The sequence below is a fragment of the Vicugna pacos genome, chromosome X (assembly GCF_048564905.1).
Source record: "Vicugna pacos chromosome X, VicPac4, whole genome shotgun sequence".
Classification (NCBI taxonomy): Eukaryota; Metazoa; Chordata; class Mammalia; order Artiodactyla; family Camelidae; genus Vicugna; species Vicugna pacos.
The window spans coordinates 79,372,288-79,395,722 of record NC_133023.1 but is presented as its reverse complement, the minus strand read 5'-3'; the positions used below and the strand labels follow the sequence as shown (position 1 = coordinate 79,395,722).

Below are 23,435 nucleotides of genomic sequence, written 5' to 3'. Positions count from 1 at the left end.
TGGAACTCAAGTGTGATGGTTGCCTCAGATCATGGCCAGGACAGACTGTCCAATAAAGGCTAGGGTCTATCACCAAGGCAGGGCTCAGGGCTGGAGGAAAGAATGACATAGGCAAATCATGTGGAGGGGAGCAGCTGTAAGCAGGTGAAGCTTCCCAAGTGCCCAGTTTGGAAAGAAATCAAGATCAGTTCCTAAGTAAGTTATTCCAAAGGCATCAACTGTTGGTGTTTTTTTTTTTTTTTAGTAAGAAGTACCCACAAGCCCCAGATCCTCTGATGAGGCAGGTGAAAGGAAGAAACAACAAATGATAACTCAGTTTTAACATTTTATTGGGTAAATGATTTTAAAGGTAATAACAATAGTGTCAAAACTACTACAATATCTTTCCACAGCCATACCTTACAGGCCCACATAAACCTTCTCATTTTTCTTTTTCTTCATCTGTAATATTTTAAAGCCATACATGTCATATAAAATGCCCATTTCCAATAGTTTCTTCAAACTATTAAGCAATTAAATGTGGAAGGAAGGAGGAGCTAGTTATACTGGAAGGGGTTTTGGGGAATCTGATGTCTTACTGTAATCAAAAACCAGGGTACTAAGAAAGGAGGAGGAGACGAGCTACTCCAGGTAGCTTTGCTCATTACAAGTCTCACCACTGCATCACCAAGAACTCATTATGCTGGTGACCGATTCAAAGTAATTGCGGGGAACATATAAAACACTAAAATAACTTAGAAACTAGATCCAAATATTTCAAAAGTAATCAACTTTCATATACAAAAACAGTCAGAGGTGGTTACAAAAGTTTGTTTTCTCAGTGCGTCTATGTACCAGCGCAGTTACTGGGTCCAGAGCAAAATAAAAGGTTTATTTTCTTCTGAAACAGTAATAAAAAACAAGGAAAACATATCTTTGTATATAAAGGATCGATGCTGGTCTTAAGAATAATGTAATCAGAAACCCTTAAATCGAGAGGCACACAACGGGTTTCCACTTTTAAAAAAGAAAAGGAAAGTCACCAGTTTATTCAAATGGAGGAGGTGCTCACACCCCTTCAAATAAACTTAATTCAATTTAACATCACTAGCAAAAATCACTTAGAAACTGTACAAAAATAAAAAAGTTAACACATTTAATCCTGCAAGGTTTTTGTAAGGACTGGAAGGCAGGCTTTTGGAGCAGCATTTGGGCATGGCTGGGGGGCTTCTTTGGTTTGATCTAACACACAGAAGAGATGGAACCTATTCCAGATGACAGTTTCGAATTTCCTGCACATTTGAAGACATGAAAAGAGGCCAGTATACAAACTTCCGGTGTGCTGGGCATGGGGGCTATACGCACTGGACTGAAAATCTAATTGCTTTAAGCGGGGCGGGGTGGGGTAGACGGGAGCAGAGAGAGCAAGCCTTACACTTCCTCCATCAGTTATACCGGCCTCTCATGACCGGGGAGCCTGGAGTGGGCGGTAGCACGGTCTCGTGCAGTCAGAAGGCCACTTAATGGGGGAGGGGGAGGGGCAGTTGTTCTTTTAGAATCTGGTACCTGGCTGACCTTGTTTAAGAACAAGAAAACCCTTCCAGAATTGGAAGCCTTTTGCTACATACCAAAGTAAAATACGTACTATTTTCCAAGAGGAAAAATACTCAGTTGCATTTGAAAACGGAAAACATAAATGGAACTAATCAACATTTAAAAGGGGGGCTATGTAAACTTTGTGCTACTCAAATGAAGTTCAAGTATTACTTCTGAGCTGTTTACAGATCACTGAACTTACACAATATTCTGGTGATAAGAGTGCAATTCACATTTGTGTTTCTGAACAAATAAACCACAACTGGCTAGAACACAATCTGTGCAATTAGAATCTTCGTCTGAGTTAAAAACACATGCTACATATTTCAACATGTTCAAAGTTAATTCAAACCACATATTTAACAGCTTTGCAATATACGACAAAGGTGAAAGGGTCTAGCATTTGTTTGAAGCACACCATTACAAGTTTGTATAACACCCTTTACACTACAAAGTCTTTTAATCAACAGCTACTTAGACACAAAAGATGCACTGTGCATTAATCTGAGTACAAAAGGAGACAAAACTATCCTTTTCCCCCAAGCCATGGTGGGAAATATTGCTGACCTCGTCCTCTGAAGCCTGCAGGATGGTTATTTCTTCAGTATAACATTATTACACTGGTAAGAAAATCTGTATAACATCTGCATATATCAAGAATTTTAAAAAATCTGATATGATTTTAGAGTCCGCATGACCAGTCACGTGACCTGCTCAAGATTGATTAGCACCGTTAAATACATAAACACACACATATGTGTATGTAATAGATCTTTTCTTTAAAAAAAAAAACTTCTAACCATGAGCTCACCCAGGATGAGGAGCCTGTTGAACTGATGAGATGATGGACAAGATGGATCAATATTGGTCTATTTTGTCTCTCTTCAGTTTGCTTGTTTGATTTACTTTTTTTTTTTGCAGCAAACAATATCATTCAGCTTGTGCTCAGTATCCCTATAAGGGCAAGAAAAAGTTTCTATCAGGTAGCCACTTGTTTTTATACTGAAAGATGAATCTGCTCCAAAATGCTCCCAAGTAGAAATGAAAGTACTCAAAAATCCCTTTCTAAAGCCCAACAGGTAGCTTTCTCTGACTCATCTCTAGGTTCAAGGGAACTGGCTACCGAGATCCCGTTTCAGGCTAACAATTGGCTTCTTATTTAAGGCATCACAACTGAAAATGTTTATTTTAACAACGGATGCTGTGGATGAAGGAATACCAACAAACCTCTGAGAACTCTCATCAGAAATGAAAGCAGTTTGCTTTGCCACAAGGGCAAGCAGAAGGAATTCAGCCAATTATCTCACAAACTAGAAAAGGTTTTCAAATTCTGAACTAGCAGTCTGTCACTTGTCACAGCAACTACACGTATAAGCTATGCCATTTTGACACTCAGTGACATCTTAGTTTTAGACCATATATTCTGCACCATACTTATATTCATCACTTGATATATTTGTTTCCTGTTTGAAAAAAATTTTTACACACACACACACACACACACACACACACACACACATATTTACTACCATAAAATGAAGGTAATTTTTCTCCAGAATCATCTGTCACTTTTTCTGGGGTATACATATGGACCTCCTATTGACATGAGGAAGTTCTCTTTGTATGCATCATGGGAAGCCTAGCCCTGCAAATGAACTGGGCTCTAACAACTCTATCACATCTAAATGCCAACTCCATTTTTCCAGGTGTAACATAACAATCTTATCAATATAGTAAATGTGTTTCTCTCAAACGTATGTAGTGCAGAAAGAGATTCAAGCGATTTTACAGGATTTCTAAAACTCCAGTATTGTCCCCATGACAAACATCCAAAATCATGGCATGTATGAACTTTTGTTTCACTAGATTATCTTTACCATTTCTTTAAATGGTAGCTATAATTGTCTCTGGCCAATCATGACTTATTGAAACCTAAAGCTAACAAATTTAAATTAATATATAATAGACAAATGTCTCTTTTTGGTTACTTGCTCAAAATAAATTTTTTTCAGCTTAAAAAAATACTTCAGAGTAAGGAATTTGTCTAATCTGTTGTTTCACATATAGAAACAATAACATTTTATAAGAATATCTCTCTAAATTGCCTTTTTTCTAACCCCTCTTAATTCCACTTAATTATATTCTTCTCAAAGGCACTAAATTCTGTATCTGCTCTCTTCCTGATATTTTTGTCAAAATGATTTCTGTAGCATATTTCAAAGGTAGCTTGTACTTTCTTAAAACAGTGTTTCAGTTCGTAAGTTGGTTCTATAAAGTGATGAGATGGATTTTCCTATAATAACCAGCACAATAGGCATAAATGATTTCTCACTCTCTGTGACAAGGCCTATCATGGACCTTCGAGTGTTCTATACTAGAACTAAAGTTCATATATTTTAACCAGGGGAAAAGCATATACTTACGGAGTGAAGACCCACATACTAAGCTCTCATAGCAAAATGAATTTTAGACAAATTCAACATTAATATACAAATACCTGAATTTGATATGAATTATTCTGAAACACGGCTATCAAAAATGATCTATCTTACCGAGGAAAGCAAGAGAAAAACCTAAATAAAATACTTAACTGCACAATTTCTTCCATCCACAGTCGAAAGAAGGAAGAGAAGAAGGAAAGAAGGAAGGAAAGAAGACAGGAAGGCAGGAAAGACAGAAAGACAGAAACCTGACTGAGATAGCAAAGCAAAATTCTATATAATATTGTAAGGAGAGAAAAATCCCGAAATTCATATGTGCTGCAAAAAAAAAATCAATGATCTAAAATAATAAAACATGATCTTAATAAATGCCATTTTCCTACCCGTTACCATGATGATCTTAATTGACGATGTCGAAGCTTCACCATGGCAACGGAAACTATCATCATAAAATGGTACAGTAAAAGAGATAGCTAGACCAAGAAGGGGTAGGGTCTCCTGGGAAGAGGTCTGCAGAGAGGCCCAGTGACTGGCTGCGCGGCTCAGTGTCAGGAATAATGGTTGTATGGCGGAAGGGGATGCCCAATGCCATTTTGGAAATGATGATGCTGGCGATGAGCAAGGTATTCAGCATAGCTCAAGGTCATCTTTTCACTACGGTACCTGAAAGAAAGTCAGGGAAGAGACAAAGTTAACATCAAGAGGCAGGTGACATGCCAATGTCAGAGCTAGGAGGGACCCTCTTAGGTCATTTTGTAGAACAGGGAACAGAGGCCGAGAGAGAAATGACTTGCCCAGTGTCACACAGCTAGTAAGCAGCAGAGCTGAGATCAGAACCCAGGAATCCAGAGTCTGAGTCCGGTGCTCTTTCCACTCTACTACTCCTCATTCAAATTGTTCTAGAGATTGTATTGCCCCCTCAGCTCCGGTTTGCTAACAGGAAAGAACAGAGGAAAGCCAGCCCGTTACTATCATGTGTGCATTTCATGCACTTGACTACTTTTTCTTCCGGGATCTCCCCTTGCTTCCTCTCCTACCATTCCTTCCTTCTGTCCGCACATCTCCGGTCTTGCCGTTAAGTGAAAACAGTAACAACAAAACACTTGTCTTACTCTCGGTGTCCCAACCCTGTGTTTCCCCAGCTCCAGGTTTCTTTTCCTTGCCACGCTTCTCAAAATAGTAACGTGTATTTTCCACCTTCCATCCCTCATCTCACGCTGCTCCTTGGCCCAGTGCATCTTGGCTCGTGCTGCCGCTCCTCCACAGAGGCTGCTCTTTCAGGTCACCCCCCACCCTGCTCGGCCGCTCCATTATCATGCCGCTCACCACTCCCTGTTTGGAGCTCTCTGGTGCCTTGCGTTCTGCAACTCCACACTCCCCTGGTTCTCCCCCCGCCTCTCGGACTGCTCCTTATCTCTCTGACTACTCATCTGACCCCTGCCTTGTAGCATTTTCCTACGTTTCTACCTTCAGTGCCTTTGACCCTATCCTCTGTCCCCACCCAGTGAACCCTAGCCTCATAGCTTCAACCATGTCCTCTATTACAGACAATCCCAAATCACCATCTCCAGCCATAAGCTCTTTACACACGTATACTTTCATGACCTATGGGATATTTCTATACACATATCCCAGAAAGCACTTCAAATCCAGAATCAATGCATAAGTGTGACTCTCTTCAACGTGGTCCCTTCTCTTAGTTTAAATGGACTGCCTTGGTCCCTTTTATCTAGACGAAAGTCTTGACTTGCTCCTCTTCCCTACTTCTGAATGATGATTAAGTCCTTTTATTCCTTCCACAACATCTTCTTTTCCCTTCTTTCTTCCCATCCCCCTGCCACAGCTCTTGTTAAGGCTCCCAGTTCACCTTCTTTGGATTGCTGCCATAGATTCTTAGATAAAAGCCCTGTCTCCTAACAAATTTTCCTGTGCCAAACTTACACCTCCCCAAGTTCATCTGTTTAAAACCCTTCAGTGGCCACCAACTGCGTATAGAATCAGGTCTAAACTCCTTAGTCTCCATGATCTAACCTGGGCCATATTTCAATGACCACCTTCTATATATACACCGAAAGACCAACCAAATCAGACTTTGGAACATTCCTTAGAATTTGCTCTGTATTTCACCACCTACATGCATTGACTCACTAAGTTCTCTTTAAGTTAATCCCTTCCTCCCTCACTCTCCACCTATCAAATATTCTACTCAGTGAGCTCAGCCTCAAATCGACCTCCTCTTTGAAATTTTCTGGGATTCCTCTTTCCCTACTCTATGACTTGACAGCATCCATCACATTCTGCCTGATAGTGATAATTATTATTGTACATGCTCTTCTATTTTCCTAGAATGTGAGCTCAGAGAAAGCAGAGATGGAGGCATTTTCAAATTTGTTAACTCCTCAGAGCTGAGAAGAGTCCATTTTTAGACTATAGGCATCCAATGTGGTTTTGTGGAATTAAAATAAATGGAAACAGTAACCCATTTGATAGTTTCCTTTTTAAATAAGTACCCCTATGAGCCCATGCGGAAATTTATTTAGCATATGTGAGTCTTAGCTCAATTATGTTTTTCAGCAAGCTTTCTATCACTGCCAAAATTCTAAGATGAAATTCACATTTGGGGACTGCTGATCAGAATCCTGGGGTTCTGCTAAGCAATGTCGAAAGCTAGCCAATAGCTAATTCGGGTAACTTTCTTCAATAATGCAGTCTAAAGGCTCAGAGGGCTTGCTTAGGCAAAGCCAGAGTAATCACACAGAGCTAAGATGGGAAGGATGGGCTCATACATGATACGGGTTTTACTGCCCAGCAGGGTTCCACTGTCTCCACCCCCAGTACACAGTACTGCCATTCACTTCCACTCTGTTTCAGAAGAGACACAAGTGCAGTTAAGAGAGGAGAGAGATCAAAGGATTATAGGTATATGCATCAAGATGTACTGGTTAGCCTTGCACTAGGAGATGCCTTTTGTACCTGGTCAGTTTTATGGTTTTCCTGAATTCATTAGTAATCGGAGCTTTGTATCCTCCTTTCCTCAGTAAGGAGTCTATGGTCTGAATATGGTCCCATCCTGTGGAGAGCAGACCAGATAAAATACCAGTCAAGCACATGTAACAAGCACCTTTGGCCCTAAAAACAATCACACATTTCATCCTGCACAAAAGCAGCTACACCACTGCAGACCTAAAGTTCTAGCTATGCACAATGGCTAGCAACATTGGCTTCTTTATTTCAACCACACTGGAAGGTAAGGAGCCTAAGAGACTGGCAGTGACCGCTCAGCCACGTCTCAGCAACAAGCCACAAACACTGTACTCTCCTCCACCAGTGACATTTTTAAATGGGAGGGAAAAGCATCATTGTGCCAACTCAATAGTAGTTATTAGGACTCCCACACTAACCCATGGTAATTGCCATTTCTAATGGTATCTTCTGGCATCAATCAAGTGCATCTGTGTGCAGGATTCAAAGGCATTTTTATCAGTTCTGACACAGGATGCACACTCATGGTTGAAGCCTTCCACCTCTTATGTAAGCCTTACGACGTCAACGGAACTACAGAATTAAGACAACTTCAAAAGCAGCCCCAATAATCTTCAGATAGCTGCCTTAAAGACTAATTCTCTTGTTTAGGGGGCTTAATGGTAGTAAATTTTTGCAGTTATCTATCTCAAATTTATATGAAACAGACATGGGAAAAGCAAATAGCAGATGCTTTCTGAGAAGAAATGCTCCATGAGATAAAGAAGAGAGATTCATTTCAACTAACATGAAACAAGAATTGAGTAGTGGCTAGGAAGGACAAGATACTACGGGGTGAAACTTTATTTTGTGTTACAGTGGTGGTTCATAAAGGTTTGTGCTTTATCTGCAAAATCAAAAAACATTTGTTGATTAGGAACATATAAAACTAATATTCTCAATGCTCCTAATCTTGGGAAACCTACAGTCTTGATAGTAGCAGAATGAGTAATGGCAGTCCCAGAAGAAGGAAACATTTGATACTGACAATGAACTATGTGGCTGAGACTTGTTTTTGCCGCGAGGGTGCAGCACAGTAGAATATGGGGAAATGGCACTTTAAATTTGTAGCAAACCATTGCCTTAAAATAAAACCCAACTTTCACAAATCTTTGCTTTTGGAAAGTATACTTTTGTATGTCTTTGCTGCCAGACTTTGGTGCAGAGGTTCAGCTTCTGTATAATTTACCGATTTCATACAGACGTTGCAGTGGCAGTGATGGAAGAGTCATTTCTTATAATTTGTCAGTGATCAATTATCAGACATAACTGCAAGGTCAGATAGTGCATTGCAATTTGTATATTTGTTTAAATTCTTCACCAGATCTTATGAAATAAAGTACAACAATGACCTTGCTCCTTTGCAACCTCCGGTAGGTAGGTGGCGGTGCGTTTTGATCCTTTTTCATTGATGAATTCTATTCTAATGCCATGTACACCCACCTGAAAGAAATTGGCAGTTTTATTAGTACAGTCTTCTTCAAAGAAACCAAAGAAAAAGTTACATTTAATTTTCAAGAGAAGCAGTTCTTCCTTTCCCCTTGTTTTTTGAAGTGCATATCCGTTCTCTCTTTCCAAAGCACTGACTTTGGATTCGAAGGCCATTATGATGGCCATGGAGACTGAAAACATTGACTGGCATGTGCCCAACATGTGCCGGGCTATGCTATTCTGTTTGGAACTGGAACAACCATTTTGGGGCTGTACGTAGAATAAGATGGTCAATGGCAAAAGTCCGGCCCCCATCCCCAAATTGTAGCTCATGACAATAAGAAATGAGACCCAGGGAACTGACTTCAGAGAGACAGCAAACAACCATCCTGCTTTCAGGCAGAATCACCATTTCAGATTGCGTTCTTAAACTTCAAGGGCTGCTGACTCTTCCCAAACTGCCTAGTCTCTTTAAAACCTTGAATTATATGTAGATAAACACAGATAAGACTTAAAAAACCAACAACTCCCAGATCCTACATCGTCACCCATTACAGATAGTACTTCTGAAAAATGTACTGTGGCTTAAAGTGGGGGTGGCAAACCCTCACTGTCCATCTCCATCATTGCCCTCATACACTGCTGCCAAATCTAAGAGCAATAAAGATTTCCAGTTACTTCAGGGCAGGGCATTTTTGCATAGTTTCTTATACACTAACTCAGAGACCACTATCACTTTATTATGTGAAACCGGCTAACTTTTGGTGGTACCCTAAAAAAGGGAGTCTCCCAAGTAACTGTGGGCAATTTCTTGCTAATGTTTTAAGAAAGTAAGGTACTTTTTCCTTGATTAGCATCCAGTGAAAAGGAATCTGTCCTTTCCCCTCATATCTCACATAGAATAGTATATAGAGCTAAAGTTCATTAAAAGGTTCTTTACTTCTTTATAAACATGGATAACAAAAATGACATTTCAAAAGTATAACAACTCCGTTCTTTCCTCCTAAATCCATGGCTGCTTTAGATCAACGATTCCCAGGTGGAGCTTAAGGTTGTCCAAGGTCCTGGAGGGAAGATGTTAGGACCAGGTACACATTTTTTACACAAGAAAGAGGCTTCTTTTCAGAGCAGGTGGTTACAGCCATACACATAAATGGATGTGAAGGTCTAGAAGAGGAAAAGGGGTCCACAGAAACTTCTTCCACTTCTTCTGCACTTAGCCTGAAAGTTTTCAATTTTTCAGGGAAAAAAAGTCCTCTGGAAAATCCATTTCAGTTTTTACCTAAGTCTTCACACAACCATCCATTAGAGTCTGACAGATCTTCTGAGCAGTTTATGTTTTTTTATTAAAGCCTATCTCTGTGGTCATTTCTTCTATCTAATATCAGTATTCTTATGAATCTCCTTCTGCTGAGAATGCGATCAGGGCAGCTGTTTAAAAACTAACACAATAAGGCCTCCCCTACCCTGTGGGAAATGACTGTGGACAGCTGAGAAGAAATATGAGTGCTTAGCTATCAGACATTTCCAGGATAAAGGACATCTACTCATCTCCCCAGTGCCTGACACGGTACGGAGACAATGACAAATTTGCAACAGTTTCTGGATACTGACTTTCTGATCAGTGACTTTGAAATTTTTTTCCTTCAATAATATCAGAGCCTTCATAATTTATTTTTAAAAATATATGGCATAAATAATTTATGCTCCCATCATTCACTGAGGTGAATTCTGCCATCTTCAACTCAATTTATCAAAAATCTGTCAAGTTAAAATTGAAAAGAATTTTGGTGTTTATTAAAGTGTCTAATCAAAATTGTGAGAGGAAGAATGTTTCCCTGGGAGGTGGGAATGTTAGGCTGAATCAGTACTGTTTAATTAGCATGGGGTGGGGATGGAGGCTGCAAAATTTTATAAGAATTTTAGGAGGTTTTATACTTCAGCAAGTATAGTTTGGGAAAAGAACAACTCCCCGGGTGATTTTTATTCCAGGTAACCTCTAATAATCAGTCTAGCTCTGACAGACTATGTGTTGCAAAAAAGTGATTTAGGCAAATTGGAGGTGATTTAGACATAAGTACATTCTGTGCTCTTCAACAAAAATTACAGAGCTTTTGAAGCCTAGTAACTTAATAATGAAAAGAGATAAGACCAAGTGTATGGTATGTGAATAATATCTTAATAAAGATAAATATGAGGAAGTTAAGACCAAATTGGAAGGACGTACTGACCAAAATAAAAATTGTTCACAAATAAAATTGATTTACTTTTGTATTTTGAGAAGGCCCCACCATCAAGTTTGATAGGAAAAAAATTATCAAAACTCTCCCATTTTAAATTAGTACCACATTGACAATTTTGAATTCTTCTCTGTGTTCCTATGGTTCTGAGCATTTGAAAGCCCTTGTATATTGAACTGTAGGTATGGTGATTTTAAAGTGATTCCTTTGTGAGAAATAACTTATTTCATAGGTCAAAAATATACTCCACAGAGACAGAAAGCCAAGCCAGAGTGACTCATTTTTTTCAACTAGTGGAATCAGGAGAATGGTAATAATGTTCTGAACAGAATCAAAGCATAAATAGCCTTTGTCACCTGTTGAGCAACAACATTTTCCTTGCTCCCAGAACCACAGATGCCACCAAACAGTCATACTGCGCAATCAAAACAGGAGAGTGGAAAATGGCCTCCTGAGGAGAATGACCGAATCTGGCCAACCCGTGGAGATCACTGGCTTTGCAAATTAAGTCATCACCCCTGAAATGAGCACCAAAACTCATTCTGTATTGTCACAGCTGCAACTCCAAAACGTAACCCTCATGGATAATAATGGAATCCTCCCTTGGACAGACTGGAGAATCCTTTGGCCCAGCAGCGTCCCAAGAGATAAAGGCTCTAGTTGCAATTATCAGCTAGATAAGAGATCAGCTAACAAGGGGCTTGGGGTTCTTTGAAGCAAACTTGCTCTAAAACTCTATCCTAGTAACTTGCCACTTCTAAGGCTGGATAAGGAGTTAGCATATGGGAAAACTGTGCCACCAAATACCCCTCACTACACTACCACTGAGCAAAGTACAGCCAGGTGAGCAAAAACTGGAGACTTGCAAAGGTAGCCTTATCAGAGTCTGCAGATCATTTTCAAAATTATTAGAAGGTCTGAGGAAAAAAAATGCTTTCAAGGTCCATCAGCTATGGTAATATCCTTTTAATCAAGACTGTACTTTTGCTAAGCAAAGCTATAAATCAACTCGAATGGTAGTAAATTAAATGTAGGACTTATAGATAAGAGGATATGGAATTAAACAGAGCTGTATCTGTGTGTGCTGAGAGGACATTAAGAGCGGTTCAATAGACTCCTGTTTCATGCTAAAAAAGAAAGCTACGTTTATTCGGAACCTTTCCATAGCAAGTGATTTATATTAATGCTATTATACAATCTTTTGTTTTTAACATCGCCCAGAATGATTAAATATCAAGATTAATGTTAGGACCCTAAAATATATCTTGATTATTCTGGAGTTGATTATTCGGATTGGAGATTATGCATCCCCAACTCCACCTGGCCTCAGCCTCATCCTCTTTCCTCTCTTGTCCATTTCTCTATCTGTTCACTCCTCTATCAGAGAGCATGTGGACACAGGGAGAAGAGATACATCCAAATTAATCAATTTTGCTACATAGTAAAAAGGTTTGGTAGGAGAAGAGATTATAAATAATGGCTAAAATGAAGCTGCTAGACTGTCTGCAGATTTCATTTATCCTCATTATCTGGTCCCTTGTTAGAAATGTGGCTTCATTTAAAACTATTATCCCCTAATGCAGTGACTCTCCACACGGGAGCTTAAAAAAAAGTGCCGTCTCCCACCCCATTACAATATATGGTCCATATTATGCTCTGCACAATTGCATGGTCAAAGTTTAAAATACCCTAGTCTGTCTATAAGGCAAGTGTTAGTCCTATAATCCACCCACAACACTACAGAAGGGTCTCGCTTTTACTTGTGAGCCTAATCAGCAAGCCAACAATCCGGATATGCTGAAACATGAAAAAAATCATCTTGCTAAAAGCATCAGTGAGTATAAAATGTGCTCTGGCTAAGTGGAGTAGGCTCCATGCAAGCCTTGGACCATTTGGGTCCACAATTACCTACACAGTCCTAACCCTCAAAGCTAAATCTGCCCCGAGATCATATCCATTCAGTAAAACCAATTTACTGTCTCAGGTTCATCCTGTCTTAGCAAATGTCACAGCTAGTCCCACTTTGCCCCATTTTCAGAAGCAAATGTTGGGTTTCCCTGTAACAGAATGGCCATCTCACTCCACTGATTTTCAGTGGGTTTGCCTTGAATAAAAGAAAACCCATCAGGAGGCCAAAGAATCGAAGGTTGTCTGACATGGCTTTGTTGCTGATATCATTTGGCAAAATATGTTTTGCAATTAACAAAGCAGCCAGTCACTGGTCATTCACATAAGAGTGACCTGCCAGGCTCAATATGCCAGTTCCACTGAATTGAATGAAAGGACTCTGTTCCTAATGAGGAGCTCAGGATGTCTGGCACACCCCCCAACCTTAGAGGCTGGCATCCCCACACATGCTCTCTCACAAAACAGTCTGTGGTATCACGGACAGAAATAAACACTGCACTGGACAACCCATGGGTCTAACCCAGAGTCTGGTGTTTCTAATATTCTTAGGAAGACAAAGCCCTAAGTGATATTTCGCCTAAAAGCACGAAAACCACAATGAAGAAGATTTAACTTGTTCACTCATAGCCTCATGGTACCTTCTGTCCCACCCCCAGCTCAGCCTTCTGCAGGCTGACTCTTCCTCTTCCCAGTGGAAGCAAATTCCACATAAGGAAAATACTCCAAACTTGGGCTTTCTCCAAGTTTATCTCTTGAATAATGCTTATTTGGGCAAGAAAATTAACATTTTCATCATAAAGGCTGATGACAATTTGTACAGATCCTAATGAATCACTTCCTCCAATCCTGATACTACCAAAAATAATGTCGACTACATATTGTCCAGATCTGCCCATCAAATCCTCAGAGTTGTGATTCCCCATCACTTTAATGCACCCATCAATTTCAGAAGTAAATCTGAAGTTTTGAAGGGGCCTATCTGATTAACAATTAACTCTTAACAATGGTTAACAACACTTCACAACTGGCCAAATAAATTTTAAAAACAGTGTTGCTGCAATTCAGGGTTTTTCCCTTGATAATTTTTACTTTTGTAAACCTTAAAAAATGGATTTTTTGTTTATAAAAATATACATGCATATTACCAAAAAATCCCTTTAGAAAAGCATAAAAGAGAAAATAAAGATGGTATGTGATCCTAGTGCCACCAAGAGACAACTCTTGCCTTAGTAACTTAAAAAATAATCTTCTGAACCAACTGAGATGCTGCCAAGGACTATATTGTTAGGCTGTTTTTATCTATTATCTGACCAGCTTCTGTAGCTGTCCTTGCTTTCCAATTTCTTTTAAGTGAGAAGCTTTTAAAAGCAGAAGAAGTGCTACAAAAATGAATCAAAAAGGGTAATTGATTGCAAAGCTTTACTTGGGCCTGGGTAACCTTTTTACATATTCTACTTTAAAAACTGCTTCACCATCTACCTCAGCTGAGGTTGTTTTTTTTTGGTTTTTTTTCCTGTTGCTATTTTGTGAAAACAACTGCAAAGGTCTTTTTGACCAAAATATACATGTGTTGTTCTTCTCTAAAATCCCTGCAAACCAGTCACCTTTAGCTTAGAAATCAGTTCAGTCTCAATTCTTTTTTTTTCAGTCTCAATTCTTGTCTTTTGCAGGGCTTACCAAAGGACCAATTAGTGCCAATTTTGATTCCTGTAGGAGATTTAGACATCTTGTCTATCAGGAACATGAGCCTGCCAAATTATTTCTCAAAGGCCACTGAACAACAATCTGATAACATTTATTTTAACTAACAGCAGACGCACAGCTCTAAAATACCTGGACTAGCTACTAATCACCCCCATGAACCTTTAAAGAATTAGTTAAGATTTTAAGTAAAGCATGGCTACTGAAGAGGTGCTTTGAAAAGCTATGAAGCCAAACATGTTTATATATCATTTGCAATGAAAGAAATTCTTCTTACTCTAAGGTTGTGCAGAGAACAAGTGACAGCTTAGAGTGCAATTAAGGGGAAAAAAAAACACCCCAGTTCTCTGTAATGATTAATTATAATGAGCATTCCTTAAAAACTGAACATCCTGCAGCTTTCCAAGGAAAGTTCAGGCAACACAGGTGACCTTTAAATAAAAAGCCTGCTTTTCATCAAAAGTTAGAAAAATGCATTCCTACCATTTCTTTAAAGAGAATGAAGAAGGGAGTGAATTTACAGAAAGGAACCTAAAGTTATAAAATTTGCTTAAAATCTAGAGATGTGATTTAGTTTGCTCTTCAAAGGCTAGGGGAAAAAACACCTCTTGCAAATGTTCCCAATATAAAATAATGTTGTTTGCCTGATAGGAAACTAAGAAAAACATTATACAGCTTAGAACTGTACATTGAGTATCTGACTCAGTATGGTTTTCCTCAAGTCTACAAAAGAGATTTGTTCCTAAAAAATTACATATGGGTTGAATTTATGTAAATGAATTAATTTTAAAGTCATGAGGAAGACAATAGCGAAATCCTATAGTGAGTCTTTCTGCAAAGGAAAATATCTATTTGTAAAGTGAATAATCGCTCCCTACTATATTTGCTGAATTAGGATTTGTAAGTATAATGTTGACTTAAAACAAGGGATGATGCAGTAATAAAATAGAAGCATTTATGGTTTAGAATATTTTCCTTCCTAAAGAGAATTCCTTTGTGAAAAAGAAATCTAGAATGTAAAAAAATGTTTAAATGGACTAAAAAAAACTTTCACTTCATTGCCTACATTTCAATTGGCAATGGCCATTTGAAAAGTTATAGGGACCACTTGTGACTTCTAAATGGCTAGTAGTGATTCATTCTCTGGAAGAAAAACGAAGCGAGCCATTCATAAGATGGGAGTCACAGCATCACACTCTGTGAGCATCCAGAGAGATCTGAGGAATTATCTAGTCCAACTTTTCCAGATTCCTGGTGAGGAAATGGTGATCCAGAAAGGTCACCGAGCTGGGTAGTGGCAGTTAGGAAGAGAACCCAAGTCCCCTCATGCCTGAAATTCTGTACCCTTTTATATGCATGCTGGAGATATATACACACCGGCAAACTGTACAGGAAAGAGGAGACTAGAATGGAACTTCTAGGGAAAGGGCTGGAAAAGTGTGTGGATTTGGGGGAAGAAACAGGAAGATGCCCCCCCCCCCCCGCCAAACAACACACTGGGAGGAAAGCAGGAAGCAACTGGGGGAAGCCTGAGAATGGACTACAACAGCTCATGTTACTAAGAGTCCCAAGAGCTAATGGACATTTTTACACATTAAATCACCTTCTAGAAGTTACTTTACTTTGCTCAGCTTGCTTCCTCACTAGGCTTCTGATACACTGACTTGTTGATTCACGGCAAATTCTTTTTAGATGGCCAGGAAGCATGAAGCATTCCTTTCCCAGTGTTCTGCGGCACTTGAAAAAACATTCAAAGTAGAGCTTGAGGACAAAGACTAAATTATCATAACGACAGTGACATCTTACACAAAAATCCCAAGGTCCCTGAGAAAACACTGTGAAAAGCATTTTCCTAGATATATGACGCCTACATGTATATTTTTTAAAGGCAGAAATCTTAAGTTAGAAGAGAAGCAAAACAGAGTGTTTATCATAGCTGTGAAAAAAATAACCCAGGGTTGGGGGCTGACAGAACATATACCACCAGAAGTCATTTCACTTGGTGACTCTGTGAGTCATGCGAATCATCTGTGTGTGAAAGGGAACAACTGTTTTCAGTGGAACATTAAGAGGAGCTAGAAAAAATGTAAACCTTTAGATGGGGAGAGAGGGCGAAACGGAGAACGTGAACTTCTAAAATACATGAGAGATAATGATGGCAGCCAATTTATTCATCTCATCTGTTTACTCTGATGAATGCTGTTACAAAAGCATCCTATTATTAACTGCAACTGAACACGTTAAAAATGGAGCTGTGATCACTCAGAGGTGTGCTTTGGAGGTTGCTTTCCAAGTGAAGTGCAGCTCTCTGAGTACCAGGAGTCCAGCAAGCTCACAAATAATGACAGATGCTTCAGTACTTCAGGGACAGAGGGAGACTAGGGGCTTGAGGTCTAGCTCTATAGTCTGGGGACAGATTTTTGGCATCACATAAGAATCACGCTGACCAGCCTCACCATGGGTTGATTCCATGTAAGTGTTGGGTGCTAAAAAGGAACAGTCTGTCTTATTAGGACCACAAGTGTCAGCTGTATATACAGATGAGGTCTCAGTGATTCAGGGAGCTAGATAGAGCAAAAAGTGCCTTACAGTTTGTAAAAATGTCACTAATCTATTGAAATATGATCTAAAGGTCTACTTTAGAATACAGAAAACATTTCTCCTTGTGCCTTCAAAATGATCTTATCTCTAAAGCACAGAAATAAAGATGCCTGACCACAATTTATAAAATATTTTGACATCTGTCAGCAAATTGCTACATTCGTTCCCCAACAAGATCACGGGTAACATACTTGCTATACAAGTTCTTCCAGAAACAAAAAGCTTATTTATATTGTCCTGAAAATGAGCAGCCAGTAGATGACACACTAGAATCACCCCTTGAGTCAAACGCCAGGTATTGTAATGTCATTGGTTTTCTATCCTTTCAGATCTTTAAAAGGAAATGTGGCTCCCAAATAGTGGAACCATACAAGTGCTAGGCTACAGATCATTTTAGAGGACTCCAACATGCCGTGCGAGCTTTTCTCTCTTTCTAAAGTGCAGTGTTGGTCAGTCATCCTGCCATTCAGAATTAAGAGAATGCTGTCAGTTGAAGAACACAGAACAACAGTGACATGTTTCTGTCTTCAAACACAAGGCAGATCACTTTGGATTTCTCCTGAGAGGAGCAATTTCCCTCATTTAACAACCATTTTAGCCTTGCAGGTAGATGTTTCAACTTATCAGTTAATGAACTTTCCCCCCAAATCATTCACTTTTCATTCTTTTCACAGCTACCAGGGCAACACGTAGATCACGATGTGGGAAATGATCAGCAGTTCTCAGAAGGGTGGGACCACTGTTCCAGTCTGTCTTTACAGCCTTTTGTGGATGGTTTTGTTGTTTCTAATCACTACTCAGAGCCCTTGAGAAGCTACCTATAGACACTTATTTTAAATGTATAAACACTATTTTGAGGAACTATAACAGAAGGAAGCATTACTGATCATTCTGTCAATTCAGCATTGACTTGAAATGAATTACACCCACTTGTGAAACCATTTATCAGTCTTTGCATTATCAAACAGAAGCATTCTAGCCTCTAAAACAAGGTCTGTTGTAAATCCTACTTTCCTCCTAACTTCCATTATAAAATTAGAGACATGTTACCAAAAGAGAGCTCCCAAACAGGCTGAGTTAAAAGCTTTGGATGAAGAAGAAAGTAACTGCCAGCCTTGCGGCAGTTCACTTTTTTCCTGATTATTTAAAAATTAGGTGTCTGTTACCACTGGTCACATCCCTCATCCTCATGACCACAGGGATATCTTTCTTGTTACTGAAGTTACCTAACTCTTCCCTCGGGGACTTCTAGACTTCTCCCTCTCCCTGCTTTGATCTGGGCATTTTCGTCCCTTTAATTAGGAATTCTACTGCAGTAACACACTTCACCAGTGGGGGTCAACTCTCAAACTGTACTTCGGCCAGAAAAGCTCTATGATAGAGCCTTCTGCTTATATAAAACATACTCATTACCGATCCCCGACTTAAAAATTCTCTGTTGAAATTCTGTAATCATCTGTTCCCCCTCTGGCATAAACATATATAACACTACGCATTTCAGGTTAAGATGAGATACTTTATGGTGTATAAGATATTTCATTCTTGGAAGAAAAGCTGTACCTATTTGACTGAAATTTCTCAAAGTGAAACATACATCTTCATAATATAGACTGAATTCTTATAAAGGAAATCCACAATATAAATAATTAACTTATATACAAAGATAAACCATAAACAGACTTCCCCATAATGCTTTTTAATAGTCACTGTATATTCAATATGATCTCAGTTACATAAACAAATATGTGGTTTTATTGAGACAAAGACACAGAAAAAGAATTAAGTATTCCAAAATGTTAACAGTGGTCATCTCAGAATGGTATAATTACAAATGGCTTGCATTTCTTTCTTTCTTTATGTTTTGAATTTTTAAAGTTTTATTCTTCGATAATTTAGGATCACTATACTATTACGGACAGTAGGTTTGAATATATAACATGCACATGTATATATGCCTTTTATTGTGGTAAAATACATATAACATAAAATTTACCATTTTAACCACGTTAAAGTGTACAGTTCAGTGACATTAAGTACATTCACAATGTTATACAAACGTCACTACTATCCAGTTCCAGAACATTTTCATCACCCCCAATGGAAATCCTGTAGCCATTAAGCAGCCCCATTCACCCCTTCCCCTGCAACCCCTGGCAACCACTAATCTGCTGTCTATCTTTATGGATTTGCCCATTCTGGATATTTCATATGAATAGAATCATCCAGTATGTGGCCTTTGAGTCTGGCTCTTTTCATTTAGCATAATGTTTTCAAGGCTCATTCCTGTTGTAGCATGTATCAGTACTTAATTTCTTTTTATGGCTGAATAATATTCCATTGTATGGCTGTAATGCATTTTGTCATCCACTCATCTGTTGATGGACATTTGGGTTGTTTCCACCTTTTGGCTATTGTGAAAATAGTGGCTGTATGAATGTTCATGTACAAGTTTTTGTTTCAACATCTATTTTCATTTCTTTGGGGTATATAACTCAGGAGTGGAATTTTATTGCCATATACTTTTTTTAAAATGCCTTTAATTCTACTTTGGCATTCTGTGTTTAAAGTAGCAATGCTTTTTCAGAATTATTAAGAAAAATCCTTATATATCATTCCCACAATAATATTCCATTTTCAATCACTTACATTTTCTTAAAAAGGGCCAAATCATATTCTTCTACTTAAAAATGTAACTTTCACACTTACTCTTTGGGAACAAATTTCTCTTATGCACAAAGTATTTAGCATAAGAGAAATTAACTGAAAAGGACAGTCTCTCCCTTTTAGCACAGCCATTCATTCTAGCAGTACCTAAATCACTTTCAAATGCTTATATATTAAAAGCACAAAAATATATGTGTGTATGTTTTTTGTTGTTGTTGCTTAATGTAAAAGAATCACTAAATAGATACCAATGTTTAAGCCTTAAGGAATGTATTAAATATACAATACCAAGTAGAAGCAATATAGAATCTTCTAGAAATTATAACTGGCAGATGGTGGGTGACCAGAGATGATAAATGCTCCCTGAAAGAGTACACAGTACCAATTCTTAAATGCTTCACCTCCCACCCTCCCAACAGAAAGATGATATATTTCATGAACATAAAAGCCCAGTAATATTAAGGTTCATTTTAGCTGTAGACAGTGCCTGGTATGGGCTAAAGAAGATGATGGTGTACTCTGTGCCACCCACCCCCTGCCCCCCCAAGAACTGTACTCCAACTGTGGCTGCAAGTAAGGGCAGAAGTGTTTTTATAGCTCAGTCATCCCCTAGATCTCAGGCTTTTCCCACTATTATCACTTCCATCCCCACCACCACACACACACACACACACACACACACACACACACAGCACCCTCCAATTCAGAAAGCAGAAATAAAACTCTAGCTAGAGAATAGGAAGCAGTGGCCTTAAAATAGCCAAAGAACCACCTGAACTGTAATACTTGCTAATGAGTAAGGGATATGATTTGGGATCGTTTACAAAGTAAGTACTGGGAATATTTCTATAGTATCGGTAGACTTCTCTTTAAGAAAAATTCAAATAGGAGCAATAAAACTTACAGAAAACAATCAATTAGGAAATTTTTAATTCTATAAAAGGTTTCACACATTCCAACTCTGCCAGGATCAACACTACCAACTAATTTTATTTTCTCCTTTAGAAAAAGAAACTTAAGATGCTTTCATATTCTGATAATGCTCCAAAAAACCCAACCACAAAACCCAGAAAGGAACTCTTTCATCCTACTCTCTCTGGCATAACAACAATATTTATATCACAGAGATTTTTTTCAATGAAGATTAAGAACATTATAAATGTCTTATTCTGTATGTGGAAAAACTGAATTGCAGTGGAGTAAGTTGTCCAAAGTCTCACAAGGAATCGGGGAGGGGGGCAAAAATAAAATTAACTGCCAAGAAAGTGGTCTGTCCACAAATCAAAATATCTCAGTTACTGTGGGGGTAGTCATTCTAAAAAGGCAGTAGAATTAAACATATTGTATCTTTAAGAAAAAATATTTTTGCGGGGAGGTCATTAGGTTTACTTACTTATTTGTTTTTAGAGGAGATACTGGGGATTGAACCCAGGACCTTGTGTATGCTAAGCATGTGCTCTACCACTGAGCTATACACTCCCCTTAAACATGTTGTATCTTGATACAGTCATGTCATAAATGAGTGTGGGTATGAACAAGAATGCTCTGTATGTCACTGAATTCCCATTGTTTCATTCTTACAGCACTCATCTCTTTGTGCCTGTGTATACTTCTTTTCTCTGCTATTAGACTACAAGAGGTTTATGGCAGGGAACAAATCTTAGCACTTTTGTACATGTAGCAATGCTTCAAATACACTAAGCATTAAGATGGGTATGTTTGCGTGTAACATGCCATTGACATACATTCAACTAACTCCACCCAACCACCAAAACAAATCATGGTGAGAACCTCTGAACTTCCTTAACAACCCAACCCCACATACTAAAGAAGAATAAAAATATGATCAATATAGGCTATTTGGATAATGACAATGCACAGAGTACCCTAGATATCCCCTTGTTAGTGTGTGTAAATGCATAGATTAAGGTAGCCCAGAAGGAAGCAGCATGATTTAACTCTAGTGAACCAACACCCTGTTATTATCCATGAGCGGATTTCCTCAACAGGTGTATCATCCTAACTCTTTTGCTCCTTGTTTCTGTGATGTATCCTCTGACCACCAAACTGCTTTGGTGGCAGTCACACCAGAGTGCACTGGAATGGAAATAAGAGGAGAAATAAATTCCAATCAGTCCTGCCTACTACTTATTAACAGCTTTTATGAGGTGCTGTGGCAAAATAATAGGATAAAAATGAAGAGCAAATTCAGTTTGGGGATAAAACAACACAGGGCACTTTGCCTTAAAAAAAAAAACTTCTTTGCTCATAACTCATCGATCTGCTGTGAAGTTTATCTTTGTTACTCTCTATCTCCTACAATAGAGAATGGGCTGAAAGAGTTATTTTCTGGGCCTAATTTTTAATAATTACTCAGGAGTTACCTTCATTTTTCTTTAAAAATTCTCTATAATCTTACCTCCCAGTCCAAATAATCACAGACATCTTCGAAGTTAGTGAGCAGAGACACTGAGCAGAACAGCCGCGGCAGCTCATCCCTTGTCATTGGGGGAAAACGGCTATCTTTAAGGGCACTGTTGAAAACAAAGCAAATATTAAAGCAATCACTAGATATGGGAGTTCCTAGTTTCAAATGCCGGCAATCATTTGAGAAAAAAGGTAAGAGATTAAAAAACAAATCAGTAAAGTACCAACATCTTCAAGTGTACTCAAAGGCCTCAAAGATTTTAGAAGTCATTATTTTTGTTCATTCAATAGATGGTGTTTACTCGCCAATCCTGTGACCAATTCAGTTGTAAAGAGTGAATGATCAATTACATTTCCTGTACAGTCATTTCCTGGTGTACTTCCCTGTTATTTGCAGAGTCTAAGAATGCGTTATTTTACTTTTGAGGAGAATAAAAACCAGAGTAGTGGAAACTTGTGGGATGACTTCTGGATCTAGCACTGGTGAAAAAAAATATACATATATATATTTCATGTTGTAAAAAAAAGTTCAAACTAGGTTGGCTGGTTACCATAGAACTGCACGTAAAGAGTTCAAAAAAAGATAAAAAAATTTATTTTCTTCAAGCAAAAGAAATCAAAGAAAATGAAAATAATCATGTAAATTACAAACTAAAAATACTTACAAGGATTTCAGGCCCCCTATATAGGATAATTCAAGATATAACTCAAAAATTGTGAAATTACAGGAAATAGGGCTAATCTAGGAAATAAAATTATGATTAGGAGACCAGTAATCACATCAATGGATTTCTGAGTACATCAACTCTGATTGGATCCTGTAATCAAGGTAGTGTACCACAGTGCCAAACTCTAGAAAAACCCCACTGTAAAGGACAAAAAATGTTGGAAGATCATAATTCTTCCTGCAATAGTAGAATGGACAAAAAGTGCAAAGACAGACAGACAGACACACACACACACACACAACACACACACACACACAGAGGCACTGTGTGTTCCTTGTACTTTTAAAAGAAACCACTTCCTGGTCAAGGAAACAAATACATCTCTGATTGCACACTGTATTAATGGCACTGTTGGCATTTATGCTGTCGATCTTCAAATGTCCTGTGCAGCAGAGCCAGGCTTAGAAAATGTTTTCACAGATCAATCCTTAGAGGTTACAAATTTAGAGCCTACAAACTTCTTGGGTCAGAACAAAGTTCTATGACCTTTGGAAATAATTTAATTCCTTTTTCAGTGACTTCCTCATTGCTGGATTTTCATTTTCATGTTTCCATCTCTTCCTTTGCATTCAGAAACTCACTCACTGTATTATACAAACATACTTCTATGTTTGTAAGTGTTTTCAATGCATTTTGGTGTTCGTTTTATCCTGCTCTACAGAGGAAAAGGCTTACAGAAAGATAGAGATGTTATATAT

At 38.5% G+C, this 23,435-nt stretch overlaps 1 protein-coding gene across 3 annotated transcripts in view; it reads right to left on the bottom strand.

Annotated features, from left to right (window-relative positions):
* Positions 1–312: 312 nt before the first annotated feature.
* AMMECR1 (AMMECR nuclear protein 1) overlaps positions 313–23,435 on the bottom strand; it is a 102,793-nt gene continuing 79,670 nt past the window's right edge. For 2 of the 3 annotated variants that reach the window (XM_006215189.4, XM_072955730.1), the window contains 4 exons: positions 22,002–22,116; positions 8,390–8,480; positions 6,990–7,086; positions 313–4,679 (listed from right to left, as the gene is read on the bottom strand). In XM_006215189.4, the coding sequence (XP_006215251.1) occupies positions 4,565–4,679; positions 6,990–7,086; positions 8,390–8,480; positions 22,002–22,116 (418 nt within the window). In that variant the 3' untranslated portion in view covers positions 313–4,564. The remainder of the gene's footprint in view (positions 4,680–6,989; positions 7,087–8,389; positions 8,481–22,001; positions 22,117–23,435) is intronic. The other variant, XR_012067424.1, reaches the window with a different exon arrangement.